At 33.9% G+C, this 15,265-nt stretch overlaps 2 protein-coding genes across 7 annotated transcripts; both read left to right on the top strand.

The window, feature by feature from the left end:
* The first annotated feature begins 2,797 nt into the window (after window positions 1-2,797).
* On the top strand, window positions 2,798-9,525 carry LOC117909547 (calcium/calmodulin-regulated receptor-like kinase 1). Of its 4 annotated transcripts, none has more exons than XM_034823585.1 (8): window positions 2,798-3,081; window positions 3,822-4,214; window positions 5,626-5,779; window positions 6,941-7,067; window positions 7,838-7,923; window positions 8,029-8,100; window positions 8,370-8,573; window positions 8,862-9,525. In XM_034823585.1, the coding sequence occupies exons 2-8, from the start codon at window positions 3,901-3,903 to the stop codon at window positions 9,195-9,197; spliced, it is 1,293 nt and encodes a 430-aa protein (XP_034679476.1). In that variant the 5' UTR covers window positions 2,798-3,081; window positions 3,822-3,900; the 3' UTR covers window positions 9,198-9,525. The 4 variants fall into 4 exon arrangements, with proteins under 4 accessions (XP_034679476.1, XP_034679474.1, XP_034679477.1 ...); XM_034823583.1 differs by having other exon boundaries at window positions 3,845-4,214; XM_034823586.1 differs by lacking the exon at window positions 2,798-3,081 and adding an exon at window positions 3,088-3,305 and having other exon boundaries at window positions 3,845-4,214.
* Window positions 9,526-10,304: 779 nt separating this feature from the next.
* On the top strand, window positions 10,305-14,031 carry LOC117908402 (50S ribosomal protein L24, chloroplastic). Of its 3 annotated transcripts, none has more exons than XM_034821980.1 (5): window positions 10,305-10,530; window positions 12,461-12,499; window positions 12,998-13,228; window positions 13,433-13,686; window positions 13,834-14,031. In XM_034821980.1, the coding sequence occupies exons 1-4, from the start codon at window positions 10,429-10,431 to the stop codon at window positions 13,649-13,651; spliced, it is 591 nt and encodes a 196-aa protein (XP_034677871.1). In that variant the 5' UTR covers window positions 10,305-10,428; the 3' UTR covers window positions 13,652-13,686; window positions 13,834-14,031. The 3 variants fall into 3 exon arrangements, with proteins under 3 accessions (XP_034677871.1, XP_034677872.1, XP_034677873.1); XM_034821981.1 differs by having other exon boundaries at window positions 13,840-14,031; XM_034821982.1 differs by having other exon boundaries at window positions 13,889-14,031.
* The last annotated feature ends 1,234 nt before the right edge of the window (window positions 14,032-15,265 follow it).

The raw sequence follows: 15,265 nt of genomic DNA on the forward strand, positions 1-15,265 counted from the left end.
TAAAACTACAAACAATATTATACTATTTTTAAATTTATGTATCTTAAACTCATATTTTACCTTAGTTTTTTTTTTTTTTTGAAAATTTCCTCCCCCATTTTATTTATGTATTTTTAAAAAATAAATAAAGCATAACTAGTATATCTTGCACCTTAAGAATCAGACCAAGAACCACCATTAGAGCCCAAGTTTAGCATCAAATCATCCAAAAATTTGCTCCACTTTATTAAACCAAAATTATTCTAAAAATAGAAAGAAACAAAAATCCCACCCACCAACCCTTAAAAAGGAAAATAATAATAATAATAATAATAATAATTTCCGATTATTGATCCACATCTAAAGTTTAAACTCACAATAAAACCAAAGGAATTAATGATTAAAATGTCACCCAAACAGGCCCGTTTGGCATACTTTCGGCTTGGGAATTTAGACAAAGAGACAATGCCGTTTCCCATTCCCAAAGGCAACTTTCTATCTTTTTCTTTTTTTAATTTTTGGCCTCAATTGACCGTTTTGTTGATAATTAAATTGGCCACATTCCCTTAACCTTATGGAAGATTGAAAATGAAGTGTGATCTAATTTTCCTTCCTCAAAATCATGGCGGCCAAACACTGCTTTGCCACTTTCTTCTTTAAGCTTTCTAGTTTCACTTTTATTATATTATTTCATTTTCCTTTCTTTCGAGGGCATATGCACATTTCGCGCTTCCTTGTCCTTTTTCTTGGAAGCATCATGGGTACCTAGTCAAAAACATTCCTCTACACCTTATTGTTAGGTTGGAATTACCAAAATAACCTCATATATTTGGTATTAAATGGTTTAGGGTTTGCCAAATAGCAAAAATATAAATAAACTTTTTGAAATATACGCAAATGTTTTATATTGAAAAGCAGGATCAATAAAAAATTGTTGCGTAACCGGTCTCATTACTTTGTATCGTGATCTTATTTTTTCTATATACTCATCTTTTTTTTTTTTTACCTTATATTTATTTTTATTATTACTCAATAATTTAGATTTTACGGTACACTTTCAATAGTTCAGACCTTATATTCAATAAATAATCAATACCCCCGAAATTTCCATGATCTACAAGGATTAGAAAATTTTAAAGCTTATTTGAGAAGAGTTTATTAAAAAATGAAAAGTATTATTTCAATTTAAAATCAATTTTTAAAAATATGAACATAAAACTCTTAACTAAAATTTATAGTTCTGAATATGATTGATTCACATTTTGAAAAAGCATTAGATCCATGTTATATTCAAACATAAAATTCAATAGCAAATATTAGCACTTTCTCGATCTTTTGTCGGTAAAAAATCTCTTGTCATTTTCAATTATCCTATAATCCAATAAGAAGTTAATTGTAGGGCTTAAAATGAGATGATATGATATTTTCAATTAAACAAGAAGTGTTTATACAAACTTGGACTCAATACTCATGTTGACATGAGGTGTTTTTAAATGGCATTCAAAGTCAAATAATTAGAATAGACATTAAAGATTACATAATATCTTGGTATGATACACATGTATTAATATCATGGGTTCCAATTTAAGGTGTCATCTTCAATAGTATTGAAGTCACCTTCATATGGGCCAATTTTTTTCTCCAAGTGTCCTAATCTTGATACAATGTTTAGGGTTTTGGAGTCATTTTCAAAGTGTGGGTTTCACTTGCTCTCTCCCAAAATTTCTTCTTCTTTTTGTAGTTTGATTGATTATATCGTAGACAATTTAGGTGTGTTAGGTTGGGAGTTACTAGCATCCTTCTTTCTTTTTCTCACCTATTAACTGCCCACACATCAACTACCATTTCCATTTTCTAAATTATAAGAAATTCTACCATCTAACTGCTCATATGTCATACATGATACCTAATCACCATTTTTTTTTTGTTATAAGATGGCATTAGTCCAATTTTTCTAGCTTCATTTTAATTTTAATTTCAATTTTAATTTCAACGGACTTTTTGTCGTTTCTGTATTTATATATTTTATGTTCGGATGTTTTTGACATATCGAAAGAGGACGAAAATAAGATGAAAAAAAGTTGAATCAGAAGTAGAAAAAAAGAAATCAAAATCCTAAGGAAAACAAGGTTTGATTTCTGTTCGGGTGTAATAATATCGCTTTTAATTATAGAGACTAGTGACTCAAATGATGTGAATGTTATAAAAGATTTAACTCATTTTGACTATAAGCCAATTAATTTTAGTATAAGATTGTGAAAACTCGCTCCAAAATTTGGTATAAGAGCTAGTAGTCTTGAATCTCAAGTCATGAAAATCTCTTGTTAGAAGAAAGATTATTGGGGTGCAATAATGTTTACAAATGATGATGATCATTAATGAGTTACTCAATAAAAACATAAATGCAACCTTAAATTAAATCATTTCATATGTCCTATGTTACATTAATGATCTTACCATTACACTTACTATCTTTTGTTTAAATATGCATATGAAGCTACAAATCATGGCCTTAAATCTATGATTAACCCAACCGGGGTTAATTTCAAACCCAAAATCTATTTATTAATGAATGGAAGTAATCCAATCGGATGGTCCATAATCAGCAATCTCAATCTCAAACTCCACTAACGAAGCCTACACGTGCCAGTTGCTCAAACAAGAGAGTGGTCCGAGAAGCTCTCTATCCTTTCCCACCACGAAGGCAAATCGGTCTTTTCCTTGGTAAGGGTAGTTTGGGAATAACACAAAAATCCCCGTCCCCGAGGCGCGGTTTATTACACAAACGGCGACTCACGGTATTTCAAAAACAGCCCACACTAGTTTATTTTTTTTACTTTTGAAAATTCATTTTTGTGTTGGCTCTGTTTTCTGAAAGCACTTTCACTCCAGAACAGGTCGAATTCGAATCTCTTCCGCTCCAAACTCAAACTCTCCACTCCTGATTCCTTTCTTTGTTCTCATCCTTCAACTCTTTTTTCTTGGAACCCATCTTTTGTTTCCAAATTCTTTAAAATACTTTCAGTGTTGTTTTTTGAAAAAAAAAATATATATGTATATATATCATGTAACTGTTTCAAGTGGTGTCCCTCGCTTTTGCAGGTAACAGCCTCCGAACTCTTACCAATTCTGTCAAAATGCTTTATTGTTGCTGTTTTCAGGACATGTTTTCCTTTCTGTGATATCTTGATCTGTGTTTGTTTCCTTCGCTTGAGTTTTGGTGTTTGCTTGCTGAGAAAAGAAAAGGGAGGAAAGGAAGTGTTGAATTTTGTGATGTGGGGTTTTCTGGTTGCCAAGAAAAGTTAGAGACTCTCATCAGCTTAAGGGTGGGTGTAGTTGTTTTTCTACCTTTTTCTCAGCAACCACCCATAGGCGGTAGTGTTGGTGGTGGTTTTTAATCTGCAGGTGGAGGTTTTGATGTGATTTGAATTGGTATCAATCGACGAAGAGAAATCAGATCAAAAAATGTTTGTTTGCCAGTTCAAGCTGAGATGGGCTTTGAATCATATCCGAACTGTCGTTGCTGAGTCTTTCTAATTTTTTTTTTTTCCTTTACGTATGTTTGGTTTCTGAGAAAATTCAGGGAAAGAAATGAAATTACTGGGAAACAGAGAACCTCCCAGTCCTCGAACGGGTTTCCCACTATGTGACTATTCTTCGTAATGCGAAATGGTCCTTTGTGTCAATGTGGATCTGTTGCCCTGATCTCCAATTGACTTTTTCATGCTTTGAATAGCGTCTGAGCTCTCTATATTGACCAGCCGGTTATCAAGTTGGATTAATCAACTATACTGCAGAATAGGAAACCAATAATACACTTTGACCGGTTTTTTTCTTTTCAGATATTGATTTGCCATTTTTGCAGTTCTGCCAATGGCCTTGATGCTTGAATAGCGAGTGCAGCGAAGCCCAAAAGGAGAGATGAAAGGCGAGTCATCGGGACTGATAATCGGGATTTCCATAGGGTTGGTAATTGGAGTGCTTTTGGCTATATTGGCCTTGTTCTGCTTTAGATACCATAGGAAGCGATCACAGATAGGGAATAGCAGTTCCAGGAGGGCTGCAACCATCCCTATCCGATCAAATGGAGCTGATTCTTGTACTATATTATCGGACTCCACCATCGGTCCGGATTCACCCAAAGCATCTGGACGGAACGGCATGTCCTTTTGGCTAGAAGGATTTAAGAGGAGTAACGTGGTTTCTGTTTCTGGGATACCCGAGTACTCTTACAAGTAAGAATTTTCTTAAATATTTTTGGATTCATGCATTTATTTCTTCATTTATTTATTGATATTTGTACTCACCCTTCTCTTCTAGGAATTATTTTCTTGATGTTGTGTGAAGCTTGGAATATTGCTTGATGGTAGATTTTCCATATTTAGACTGTTGAATCATGAAACTGGGACTTTAGTTTTTTCTTTCACCCCTGAGCATGCGAAAGAGTGGAATGATTCTAGATAAGGGGCTTTTATCAGTAGGCCTTTCATTAGGCTATGTTTGGTTTTTGGAAAGTACAAAGAAAAAAAATGCTTAGGAAAATTATTTTCTCTTTGGTTTTGCTACGAAAATGTTAAAAGAAAGTAAAATATAATTAAAATTATTATGAAATTTTGATATCTTTAAATTATTTAATCTTTACATAAAATAGTTAAATCCGTGAAAAAAGTATACAAAAATAATTTATTAACTTAAAATCTATTTTTTATATTCCTTCACTGTTTTTTTTTTTTCTTAATACTTTTCCTCTCTATTTTCTTTCCTTCACATTTTCCTTAAAACTTTCTGGAAACCAAACACAGCCTTGGTGTTTGGATACAAACTAAAAAAAAGGGATGCTTTTGTAGTGTTTTTGGTAATGTGTTATATAAAAAGTGAGTTTTAGGTTATCTATGAATCACTTCAAGTCATTTTCTATGTTTTTGAAAGTGAATTTATTAAATTTGTCAAACATTTAATTTTTGTGAGAAAGTTCCAAGTATGAGGAAACACTTTTAACCATTTTCAAAATTACTCCAGAACGGGCTCTCAATCACTTTTTTTTTTCTTTATATATTATTATTAAAATTTATATCCAAAAATTTTAGTAATTTTCCTCTAAAGTGTTTCTAATGGAAGTACTACTAACAAAAGTACTACAAACTAAAAGCACTTTAACCAAAATCACTCTTAAATGGGTTTAAAATATATAGCTTGGGAAAAGGGAGACCATGCTGAATTGACTTTGCACTGCCGCTAATCATCTGGTACTAGCTAAATCCTTAGCATGTAAACTGAAAGAAGAGACAAAGATGATAGTTCTCTTAAATGTGGCAGAATGGTTTGAATGATTTGGATGGGGCAGAAAAAGATTACTTACAGTTATGGGTATACACAGACCTCTGATATTCAAGTGTGTTTCCTGCTGTCAAGGCTTGAACACGGGAGTCTTTCTTGATCCATACATTTTGTTACTGAAAGCAGATAATGCTACTTCTGCCTATCAATAAAATTCACAATTATGTTTGATTTATTGTGAAAAACATCTATCTCACACACCAAGTGCTTTCCCTTTTAGTCTGTTTGCTCTCACTTTTGGTTCCTGTCAATTTATAAATTTCTTGATTTTCTTTTATATTTACTGTGCTTTTGGTGATATTGATGCAGGGATCTGCAAAAAGCAACTTATAATTTTACAACATTGATAGGACAAGGTGCATTTGGTCCTGTTTATAAAGCTCAGATGTCAACCGGTGAGACGGTTGCTGTTAAAGTGCTTGCAACTGACTCTAAGCAAGGGGAGAAGGAGTTCCAAACAGAGGTAATAATTAATTTTTAGGCGGCCATGTTAGATACAAGTATTCTTCCTGAATAAGTTCCAACACACATAGACATATGTGTACCTTGGGCATGAACATTATTTGGTTGTTTTAATAAATTTTTGATTACTTTTAACAGGTGGCGATTTTTTGGGGCCGTGGATTTGGTAAAAAAAATTTCTTACAGTACTTAATAGAATAGAAATATTGCTGACGCCTTGTTGAAAACAAATATGTCTCATAAATTCTTATAGTTGCATTTGCAGCATGAGAAGCTATGACATGCTAGTTTCTGACAATGCTCATTAGAGTAGAGATATATGTTTATTGTTGTTGCATCTGCAACATGAGAACCTATGATACATAGACCCTCCAAATGTATGAGTACCCTGTTGAAGCGTATAGATGCACCTAACAGATTTGCCAACAAGAAGAGAGGTTTTTTGTTCACTGTAAGAACCCTAGGTACTGTCTTGATCTGTCCCTATTACATTGATATTTCAATGTAAGTGAATTATCCTTGCTGGATGCTATGTTTCCCACACTAACACCATAAAGTTGGACATTCCTGTTGTTCAACTATCCATAAGGTTGGAGTTTAGACTGATCCAGCACTAGGAAAAACCACATTCAACATGCATACCCAAGTCCATGCAACATCAATGAAGAGAAGAGTAAGGCAAGAATGAAACTATTACTCTGCCAAGTCTAGTTTTCATAAGTCTAGTTTTCATACTACCAAGATGCGTCTTTGACAAAGGAAGAGAAAACCTTCATAAGTTGCTTCCATTTGCAAGGATGTTTGTAAATGGGTATTCACAAATGTATAGTAGAGAAAGTTGAATGCTTCCTCCAATAATTCAGTTTGCCTGCTTGTCCTAAGATATGGGGACCTAATGGCTCAGACACTGAGCAACACTGATACCAGTTTTGCCAGCCCGCACGTACCAATTTGGATTAGGAAAAAGGGTTTTTCAATTGGAAAGGTTAAACTAGAAATCATGTTTAAGAAATTTATTTTGCCCAAAGTGGATATGTCCTGGTTCTGCCTCCTATGCATGGCATGAATGTTCCTGCCTCTTACTGCAAAATGTAATAAACACTTTTCCCCTTATGGTAGCTTTGCTTGTTATTACATTTAGCCTATTTTTATTTGTTCTCAGGTTCACTTACTGGGAAGGTTACATCATAGAAACCTCGTGAATTTGGTTGGGTATTGTGCCGAAAAGGGCCAGCATATGCTTATATATGTCTACATGAGTAAAGGCAGTTTGGCTTCTCATTTGTATGGTAAGCTGGCAATCAACTCTCTCTATTTTATTCTCTATGCAAGTGACAAGTTGTAAATTGGTTGACACCTGACTCCTTAACAGGATTAGAGTGTGTCTGAATGCATAATTTTTAGACTTCTGGCATTACTAAGGATTCAGTAGTAAAAGGGCATAGACTTTGTACACAAAAAAGAACGCTGTTTTCTGAGGCATGTCCATATTCCCTCTGGTTGGAAAACATCTAATCAAATGAAGTGAACACTATTCTTGCAGCCTTTCATCTCTGCATAAAACATCCAATGCACCTACCTACTTGTAAACTGTAAGCCTGTCCAGAAAATGCATAAATGTGTCTCTGTGGCCTCTTCATTTGGACAGGACTCAGCATTTTATGGTTCTCTAGTGTTAACACTGCTAGCCTATTGTTAATAAGCTAGATATACATTTCTGGCTCATCAACTAACTGCTTAAGTTTCCATTCTAAATTGGTAGTTTGACACTTACTATTGCATTGAAAAAAAAAAAAAAAAATAGAAGTTGGGAATAAGGTTTATGTATTGGCTGTCCACAATTTCTCTGTTGTCTGTCTTTTTGGTGTGCTAAATCCCCTCAGTGTTTGCCACATATTCAAGTTGCCATAATCAAATCAACTTTGTATGGCATGTTGACCTTTTATACTTTCAAGAACAGTTGACTTGGAGACAATGTATTCTGTGTATTTTCCTTTTTCCACCAGCATATAATAATCTCATGGACAATAACATGTAACTTCAATTTTTGAACATGCAGATGGGAAGTATGAGCCATTGAGTTGGGATTTGAGGATTTACATAGCTTTAGATGTGGCAAGGGGCTTGGAGTATCTTCATGATGGGGTAAGCTTTCATCTAATATGCACTAAAACATGGATCTATTGTGTGTTTGTGCGTAAAAACATGCTTGCATGTTGTGCTTATGTTAATTATTTTATCTTACTCCAGGCTGTTCCTCCTGTCATACACCGGGACATCAAATCATCCAATATTCTATTGGACCAGTCCATGAGAGCAAGGGTATGCCTCAATTTTTATTTTTAATTGTTTTTTATTTCTTAGAAAGAAAGACATGATAAGCATAAGAAAAAAAAAAATGATTTACACCATATTTGTCCATGCCAAGTGGACTGTTAGACTTTATCCTTTCTTGAACATCTCAGTATGTCCTTGTCATTTTGGATTGAGGAAATAAAATTATCTGATGTGGACTGAAAATAGAGGTCTTAATTGTGTTTTTTCATATTAAGCACCTAGGTTCTTACAATCTTGTTGGATGTTTAAAACAGGTTGCTGATTTTGGGCTTTCGAGGGAAGAGATGGTTAGCAAACATGCATCTAATATACGAGGAACTTTTGGATATCTTGATCCTGAGTATGTATCAACAAGGGCCTTCACTAAGAAGAGTGATGTTTACAGTTTTGGGGTATTGCTTTTTGAACTTATTGCTGGCCGGAATCCTCAACAGGGGCTCATGGAATATGTTGAGCTTGTAAGATCTCTTTCGCTCTCTCTCACACACACATATGCGTGCATGCACACACAAATAAGCATATCAGAGGAAGTGAAAAAAGTATGGAATGCTAATGGCTGTTATTATGCCAGCATGAGTGAACAGAACCAATATTGAGTCATCATAATGTTTATTTTCTTTGAGAAACGAACAAAATTGAAAATCAAAGAACCTATGATCACATATTGGCTTGTATTGCTTAATTGGTACCAGTAGCACATAAGCTATCTGCTTTCTGATTTTGTCTTATGTGATGGTGATTAACAGGCAGCAATGAATACTGAGGGGAAAGTTGGATGGGAGGAAATTGTGGATTCCCGTCTTGATGGTAAATTTGATACGCAAGAACTCGATGACATGGCAGCTCTTGCATACAAATGTATCAACCGTGTTCCAAAAAAGCGACCGTCCATGAGGGATATAGTGCAAGTTTTGTCAAGGATCCCAAAAATGAGGCATAGCAGGAAGCATCATACGCAATCCTTGTCTAGCACAGCCAATGACATTGCCATCGATGTCGATCAACCAGACAGTCACACTCCAGTCAGTGAACACAAGAGGGAGGAGTCCATGGACAGCACTGCTGACACCTTTGAAGTTTAAGTGACAGTTTCTTTCATTTTTTCATTTTTTCTTTCCTTGTTTTTCAGTTTTGTTTGCTTTGTGACAGAAGGGTAGCATAGCTGCTGTAGCTTGGAGTTCTGCTTGAGTGAGTGAGAATTCAGTTCAGTTTCCCTTGTAACCATCTCTTGTAACATAATACATTCTCTATCTCTTCCTTTTGCTAGATTGACAGATCCCAAATTCTTGTATATTAATACTAGAGAAATGGAAGTGAAGGAAAAATAGCCTTTCTTTCTTTCTGTACCCTTTTTCCTCCATCTACATGTTTAGCAGTGATGGATCCCAAAAATATTCCATTTCAATCAAAGTCTTTGTCAACACTTATAATGTAGTTTGGCAACTTCTTGTGTGTCCCTCATCAAAATAACATGGGATTCCATGTGAAACTACTGCATCTGCAGGTGGGGAATGGGGGGATATCATCACATGTATCCCTTCAAATGGGGTCAGCCCTGCTTTCCAAAGATTGAGTTTTGGCCATGATTTGGCATAAGAGAGATGCCAACCTTCCCTTCATACTCATAATATTCACTCCTAACTCTTGTCAGTCTTTTATTTGCTTCCAAGAATGCCTGCCTCCACTGAATAAATATTTTTAATTTTGTGTGAAATAACATGACATATTTTTTAAAATATACTAACTTTTAAAAATTATTTTTTAAAAAAATTTGAGGTATTAAAATATTTTTACTACCCCAAATTTTAAAAATTTTAAAAATAATTTCTCAAGAATAAAATAAGTTCATATTTTTTGTTGAAGAGTTATTATATTTTATATAAAAAGTCATTACTATTTTCTATTTTAAAAAATAAAAAACAAGAAGTATATGCAATGACACCAAGTAAATCATTTTTTTTCTTTTTCTAGATGGCATGTATCATGTGTGTATATTTGGGGAGGGGTAAAATATGGGGCTGAACATTGGGCTAGGCTAACCCAAGGTCCAGTCACGTAGCCCAATCTAGTGATTTTGGACATGGGCCCTGGTCCAAATTTTAACGCCTCAACTTGAAGTCTTGAACTAACCCAGTCTCCTGCATTCCAAGAGGCGCACTTTATCCTCAATGCTTGGTGCCGCCTCTACCATACACCCCAGGTGCGCAATACTCCTCATCCTCTCTCCACAGTCCCCACCAGTCCTATCTTTGAATAGATAATCCTTACTCTTAAACTGCAACAGCAAAACTCAGAGGGGTTGAAACAACAAAAATGGCAGCCATGGCTGCTCTGCAGAGCTCATTTACTTCGCTTTCTCTCTCCTCCAACTCTTTCTTAGGCCAACCCTTCTCTCCCCTTCTTTATCCTTCTCTGGTATGTCGTCTTCCTCTTCTTATTTATCTTTTATTATAATTTGTGGCTTTTAATTTATCATATTTGAAGCTCTATATGATTTTATGGTGATGTCTGAGAAATTTTTGCTCGAAGTGTGATTTTAAGCGGGTGTGGCAGAAATTGGGTATATTAATGAAAACCCATTTGTAGTGATAGTGTAGCTTATAGAGAATTTTCAGTATTTGTTGATGAGTTTGAAATGGGTCTTGCTCAGATTTGGGGAATTAGTCTTGGTTTAGTGAATGGATATCAAATGTTTGTCTCCAATTGGTGACCATGGATTTGAATTTTGACATGCTTGAGGAAAACAAGTCCAAGTTAGAGTGATGTTTTAGGGCCTTTATCACCTTGGTGGCACTTTACTGTTTGGTAGTGTGGGGGAACAAATGCAGATTCTCCGGTGTCTGCATTTTTGTCCCTGTGCTTGGTTAGGTCTATGTATCCTTGCTACTAAAATCTGCCTTTAGGGTTTAATTGTAGCTTGGGCGTCAGCTTGTAGTGTGATTCTGATTTTTTTAGGTTCCTTTTCATTCACAATGTGGCTGGCTGATAGTTATTCTGAAAATATACATCTAGGAAAGATCACTGGTTCATTTCACAGCTTCAGTTCTTCCTCAACCTCACTTTTCCCCTTGATTGTGCTGATGCTTTCAATAGATTAAAAGGAGTAGTGGTGATAATTTTCATTCCTGTCAATAGAAATTGTAAAGGCTCAATCTGCAATAGAAATGGATCCTAAGTCTTTCAACTTTAATTAACCTGAGTAGAATGGTGTCATTTGCAAGTGTTACTATTGAGGGAAGTTTGAAGAATTGAGGGGTATGATGGGGAGAAAACTGACAGTACAGAAGAAATATCATGAGGGAAGAAGATAATATGCAAAGGTCACTGTGAAGCAAGCTGCATTAACCGACTTTTGCATTTAAGGAACATCAAGATTATTGAAATGAATGGATCCTCCATTTATTATTACTTTTCTTTTTTATAGGTGATACTCTCTTCATTTATGTTCCATGTAATATGCAAATGACCTCTTCCCCTATGTATCACGGACACAACATGGCATAGATACACTAACACATTATGGGCCTTGAGGAGAGCAAGGATATGATAGTCTGTTACCCACATGATACCTTTGAGTTATGCCCTTCAACAGGATAGTTTTTAAAATTATGTTCTTGGTACAGAGGACCTTGGTTTTAGGATAATTACCAAGTGATGAAATTATGTTTTTTACTAGGTAGATCTCAAGCTTAAACTGCAGCACCTTTTTTATTTTTTGGTTCTCTTTTTAATCAGCCTCTATTCTTTTTCCTCCTTTTCTGTGCCTTTCTTTTTTGGGCCTTTTTTTTAAGTGGGGTGGAGTGAGATGTATTGGTGTTGGTGATGATGTTGGAAATTTTTAAGTGGGTAAATTACCAAACAGAATTGTATAAAAGACTTCTTTCATATTAGTCACACCCGAACAGTTTGATTGTTTTTCTGTAGATGGTATAACTGGCAGATTTTGTAACTATTTGACCTGTGTTCACCTTGTTTATTAGTTCTGGCTTAGCTCTCAGTTTGAGAAAGGATGTTACAAGTTCTACAAGTGAAATTCTCAAAGAGATTGAAATATTCCATGTTTCATATATTACTTTTTTACCATTCTGAAATTCTTGTTATTTTGAGAGGCAAGAAAAAATTAATACCTACTAAAGTAGCAAACTTATGCTGTATTTACTTTTATAAATTTACCTTATGAGAGAAAACTCATCTTCCTATAAAAAGAAAAAAGAAAACTCATCTGAGTTGATCTTGTATCAATTGAGCATGTCTTTAATCTTGTATAGGGTTTGATTCAATCCAATTTACTAAAAACTAATGAGTAATATCTTGATGATAATCTCTTGACATGTTTTACATGCAGGCCAAGTCAACAGAGAAGCCATGTCCTATTGTAATGAGGGTTAGTATTTTGGGCCCTTATCTCATTTGTCAACCTGTACGGTTCATGTCAATTATTTTTCTACCACTGAACAGACTATGAGATATGTATGACATGAGAGTAAACAGGAAAAGGAACAAAAGATGACCCACCAAGAGGGCAGAGTGTGTGAGTTGTAGATGACATGCAAAAGTGTCTAAATTCCAATCTGTATTATATTTCCATGCTGATTACAACGACTACTGTCCCATTCAAACCATCTGCCATTGGAATTGTTACAAGGAGAGCATTTTGCTGCTACCTATGTATAAAATTATGTTGAGGCTAATCCAAGGCTTAACTAAGAAAAAATTTGCTGCTATCTTATTATTTTCAGCCTCCCAAAATGGTAATAAGACTGGCTGCTTCACAAGTAAGCTCTGTCTGAGCAACGCAAAAATCCATGAGTTATTTGATGATCATGAACATGGCTTCTCTTAAAAATACCAAGTGGTTTTACTTTGTCTTTACCTCATGCAGCTTAAGCGATGGGAGCGGAAGGAATGCAAACCCAACAGCCTTCCGGTGCTACATAAAATGCATGTTAAGGTGGGAGATACAGTGAAAATAATATCTGGTAGGGAAAAGGGTAGAACTGGGGAGATCAGTAAGATATTTAGGCATAACAGCACTGTGGTGGTGAAAGACATAAACTTGAAGACAAAACATGTGAAGGGCAGAGGAGAGGACGAGCCTGGACAGATAATCAAGGTTGTTTTCACCGCTTTACTATTCTATATATATTTTCTCACTAACTCTAAAACACCAGCTGGGTAGGTTCACATGCCATGAATGTGAATGAACAGTCATCAAACGATCCTAAACATGGAAACATGTGCTTCCTCTTTAAGTTATGTGGGTTCTTGTTTCTTCTGTGATTAAGTCATTAATGAGTATTTAAATAATGATTTACAGATTGAAGCGCCTATCCACAGCTCAAATGTGATGCTCTACTCCAAAGAACAGAATGTGGCTAGCCGGGTAGGTCATAAAATCCTAGAGAATGGAAAACGCGTTCGCTACCTCATAAAAACTGGGGAAATAATTGACAGTGCAGAGAATTGGGAGAGAGTGGTCAAAGACAAAGAGAAGACTGAAGTAGCTGCTACTGCGGGTGCTGCTGCTGCTTCTTGAGATCCCAGCTTACTACTCCAGCATCATCAATTAATGTAATTTCCAAAGCTCTTTTAGATTTTGTTTCTCTCATTCTCTCATATTCTTTACTGGTTTGAAGTATTTTTGTTATGACAACTTTGTTGAATCACATTTCACATGATAAAGAAAGTTTTGTTGATCCTGTGTTGGTTTTATGGTAGGTGAAGCATTCGAGTTACTGTTTGTTTGTTTGTTTTCATCTCGTGGCTGATGCAGGTTTGTTACAAACTTACAGAGACGATCAGGTATTTCAAATGTTTGATTTTGATATCTTAAGACTTGAGTATGGAGTGATTTCTTGGAATAAGTCCATTTTCATTATAATTTATAAGGACATGCAAAGACAAAACTATTGAATAGCTTAAACTGAGGAGGTAGCTGCTTGAAAGTTGAAAAGTCTCAACTGTTTTTAAAAGCAGTCTTAAAAAATACAACCATTTTCGAGACTCGAATTTGACAGAAACAGTTTTTTGAAAGCATGATGTTTTTTGTATCATATTTGAGCTTTTTAAATTGTTTTTATTTATTTTTTATGAGTTGTTTTGAAAAATAATTATACAAATATAAAGAATATTGAAAATAAAGTATTATAGATAAAAATTATTTTTAAGAAAAATTTGAAAACACAAAATTATTATAGGCAAAATTATTTTTAAGAATATTGAAAATACATTAAGAACTTTCCAAGTTTTTAAATAGACTTTTGTTTTAGAAAATATGAAGGTAATTGTTTTTGAAAATATTCCCAAATAGGTCCTAAAAGCTTGTTTTGAAAATATATTTGATAATTTTTTATAGAAAACATTTTTTAAGAAAAGATATTCTCTAAAAATATATTTTGTTTGGCCATATTTTCTAAATTTTGTTTTAAAAAAACTATTTTTAAGTTCGAAAATAAAAACCTGTTTTTGAGTGTTTTATAAAAATGAAGGTATTTGGCAATTGTTTTTAAAAAAACAAAAAAAAAAATTGTTTGAATAAGCTATTTAAAAAAATGATTTTTATGTATCAAATACAATTTGATTTATAATTTATTAGTTTAATGAAGAATTTTAGAGAAAAAAATTTAGAAAAACGATTTAAAGGTATTGGTATTAGATGGTGAAGAGAGAGAAAGAATGATATCATATTCACTTTTATTTATTTTTATAGTTTTTTTTTTAAAAAAAAAAATCTATGTTAACCTTTTGTTTTTAAAAATCGGTGAAAAAACAACTTTACTTGTTTTTTAAAAATTGTTCTCTATTTTACTTTATTTTTAAAAATCATTCTTAAATAATAATGACCAAACACTCTTATGAATTTTTAAAAACAGAAAACTATTTTTTAATTACACTCGAACAAACTCATAGTTTTAACTTGTGTTCAAGATTGTTTTAAAAAATAATATATAAATATAAAAAATAATTAAAAATAAAATATTATAAAAAAGAGAGAAAGTTATTTTTAATCATTTTATGCTATGTCGTATAATCAATAATAAAAAATTATTTTCCTTTATATATTTTTCCTTATTATTGTCTTGGAACTGAACTCAAATGTAAAAGATTCTCATTTTCAAAGTGACTCCAACTGGTTCCTTGGTGATTTAAT

This window comes from Vitis riparia, chromosome 19 (assembly GCF_004353265.1).
Source record: "Vitis riparia cultivar Riparia Gloire de Montpellier isolate 1030 chromosome 19, EGFV_Vit.rip_1.0, whole genome shotgun sequence".
NCBI lineage: Eukaryota > Viridiplantae > Streptophyta > Magnoliopsida > Vitales > Vitaceae > Vitis > Vitis riparia.

What these genes read in the sequence shown, in the direction of transcription:
- LOC117909547 (XM_034823585.1), top strand. Translation starts at nt 3,901, where the DNA reads ATGAAAGGCGAGTCATCGGGACTGATAATCGGGATTTCCATAGGGTTG. An exon ending in ATACCCGAGTACTCTTACAA is followed by an intron (nt 4,215 to 5,625) that starts GTAAGAATTTTC and finishes ATATTGATGCAG; the next exon opens with GGATCTGCAAAAAGCAACTT. An exon ending in TGGAGTATCTTCATGATGGG is followed by an intron (nt 7,924 to 8,028) that starts GTAAGCTTTCAT and finishes ATCTTACTCCAG; the next exon opens with GCTGTTCCTCCTGTCATACA.
- LOC117908402 (XM_034821980.1), top strand. Translation starts at nt 10,429, where the DNA reads ATGGCAGCCATGGCTGCTCTGCAGAGCTCATTTACTTCGCTTTCTCTC. An exon ending in CCCTTCTTTATCCTTCTCTG is followed by an intron (nt 10,531 to 12,460) that starts GTATGTCGTCTT and finishes TTTTACATGCAG; the next exon opens with GCCAAGTCAACAGAGAAGCC. An exon ending in AGCCTGGACAGATAATCAAG is followed by an intron (nt 13,229 to 13,432) that starts GTTGTTTTCACC and finishes AATGATTTACAG; the next exon opens with ATTGAAGCGCCTATCCACAG.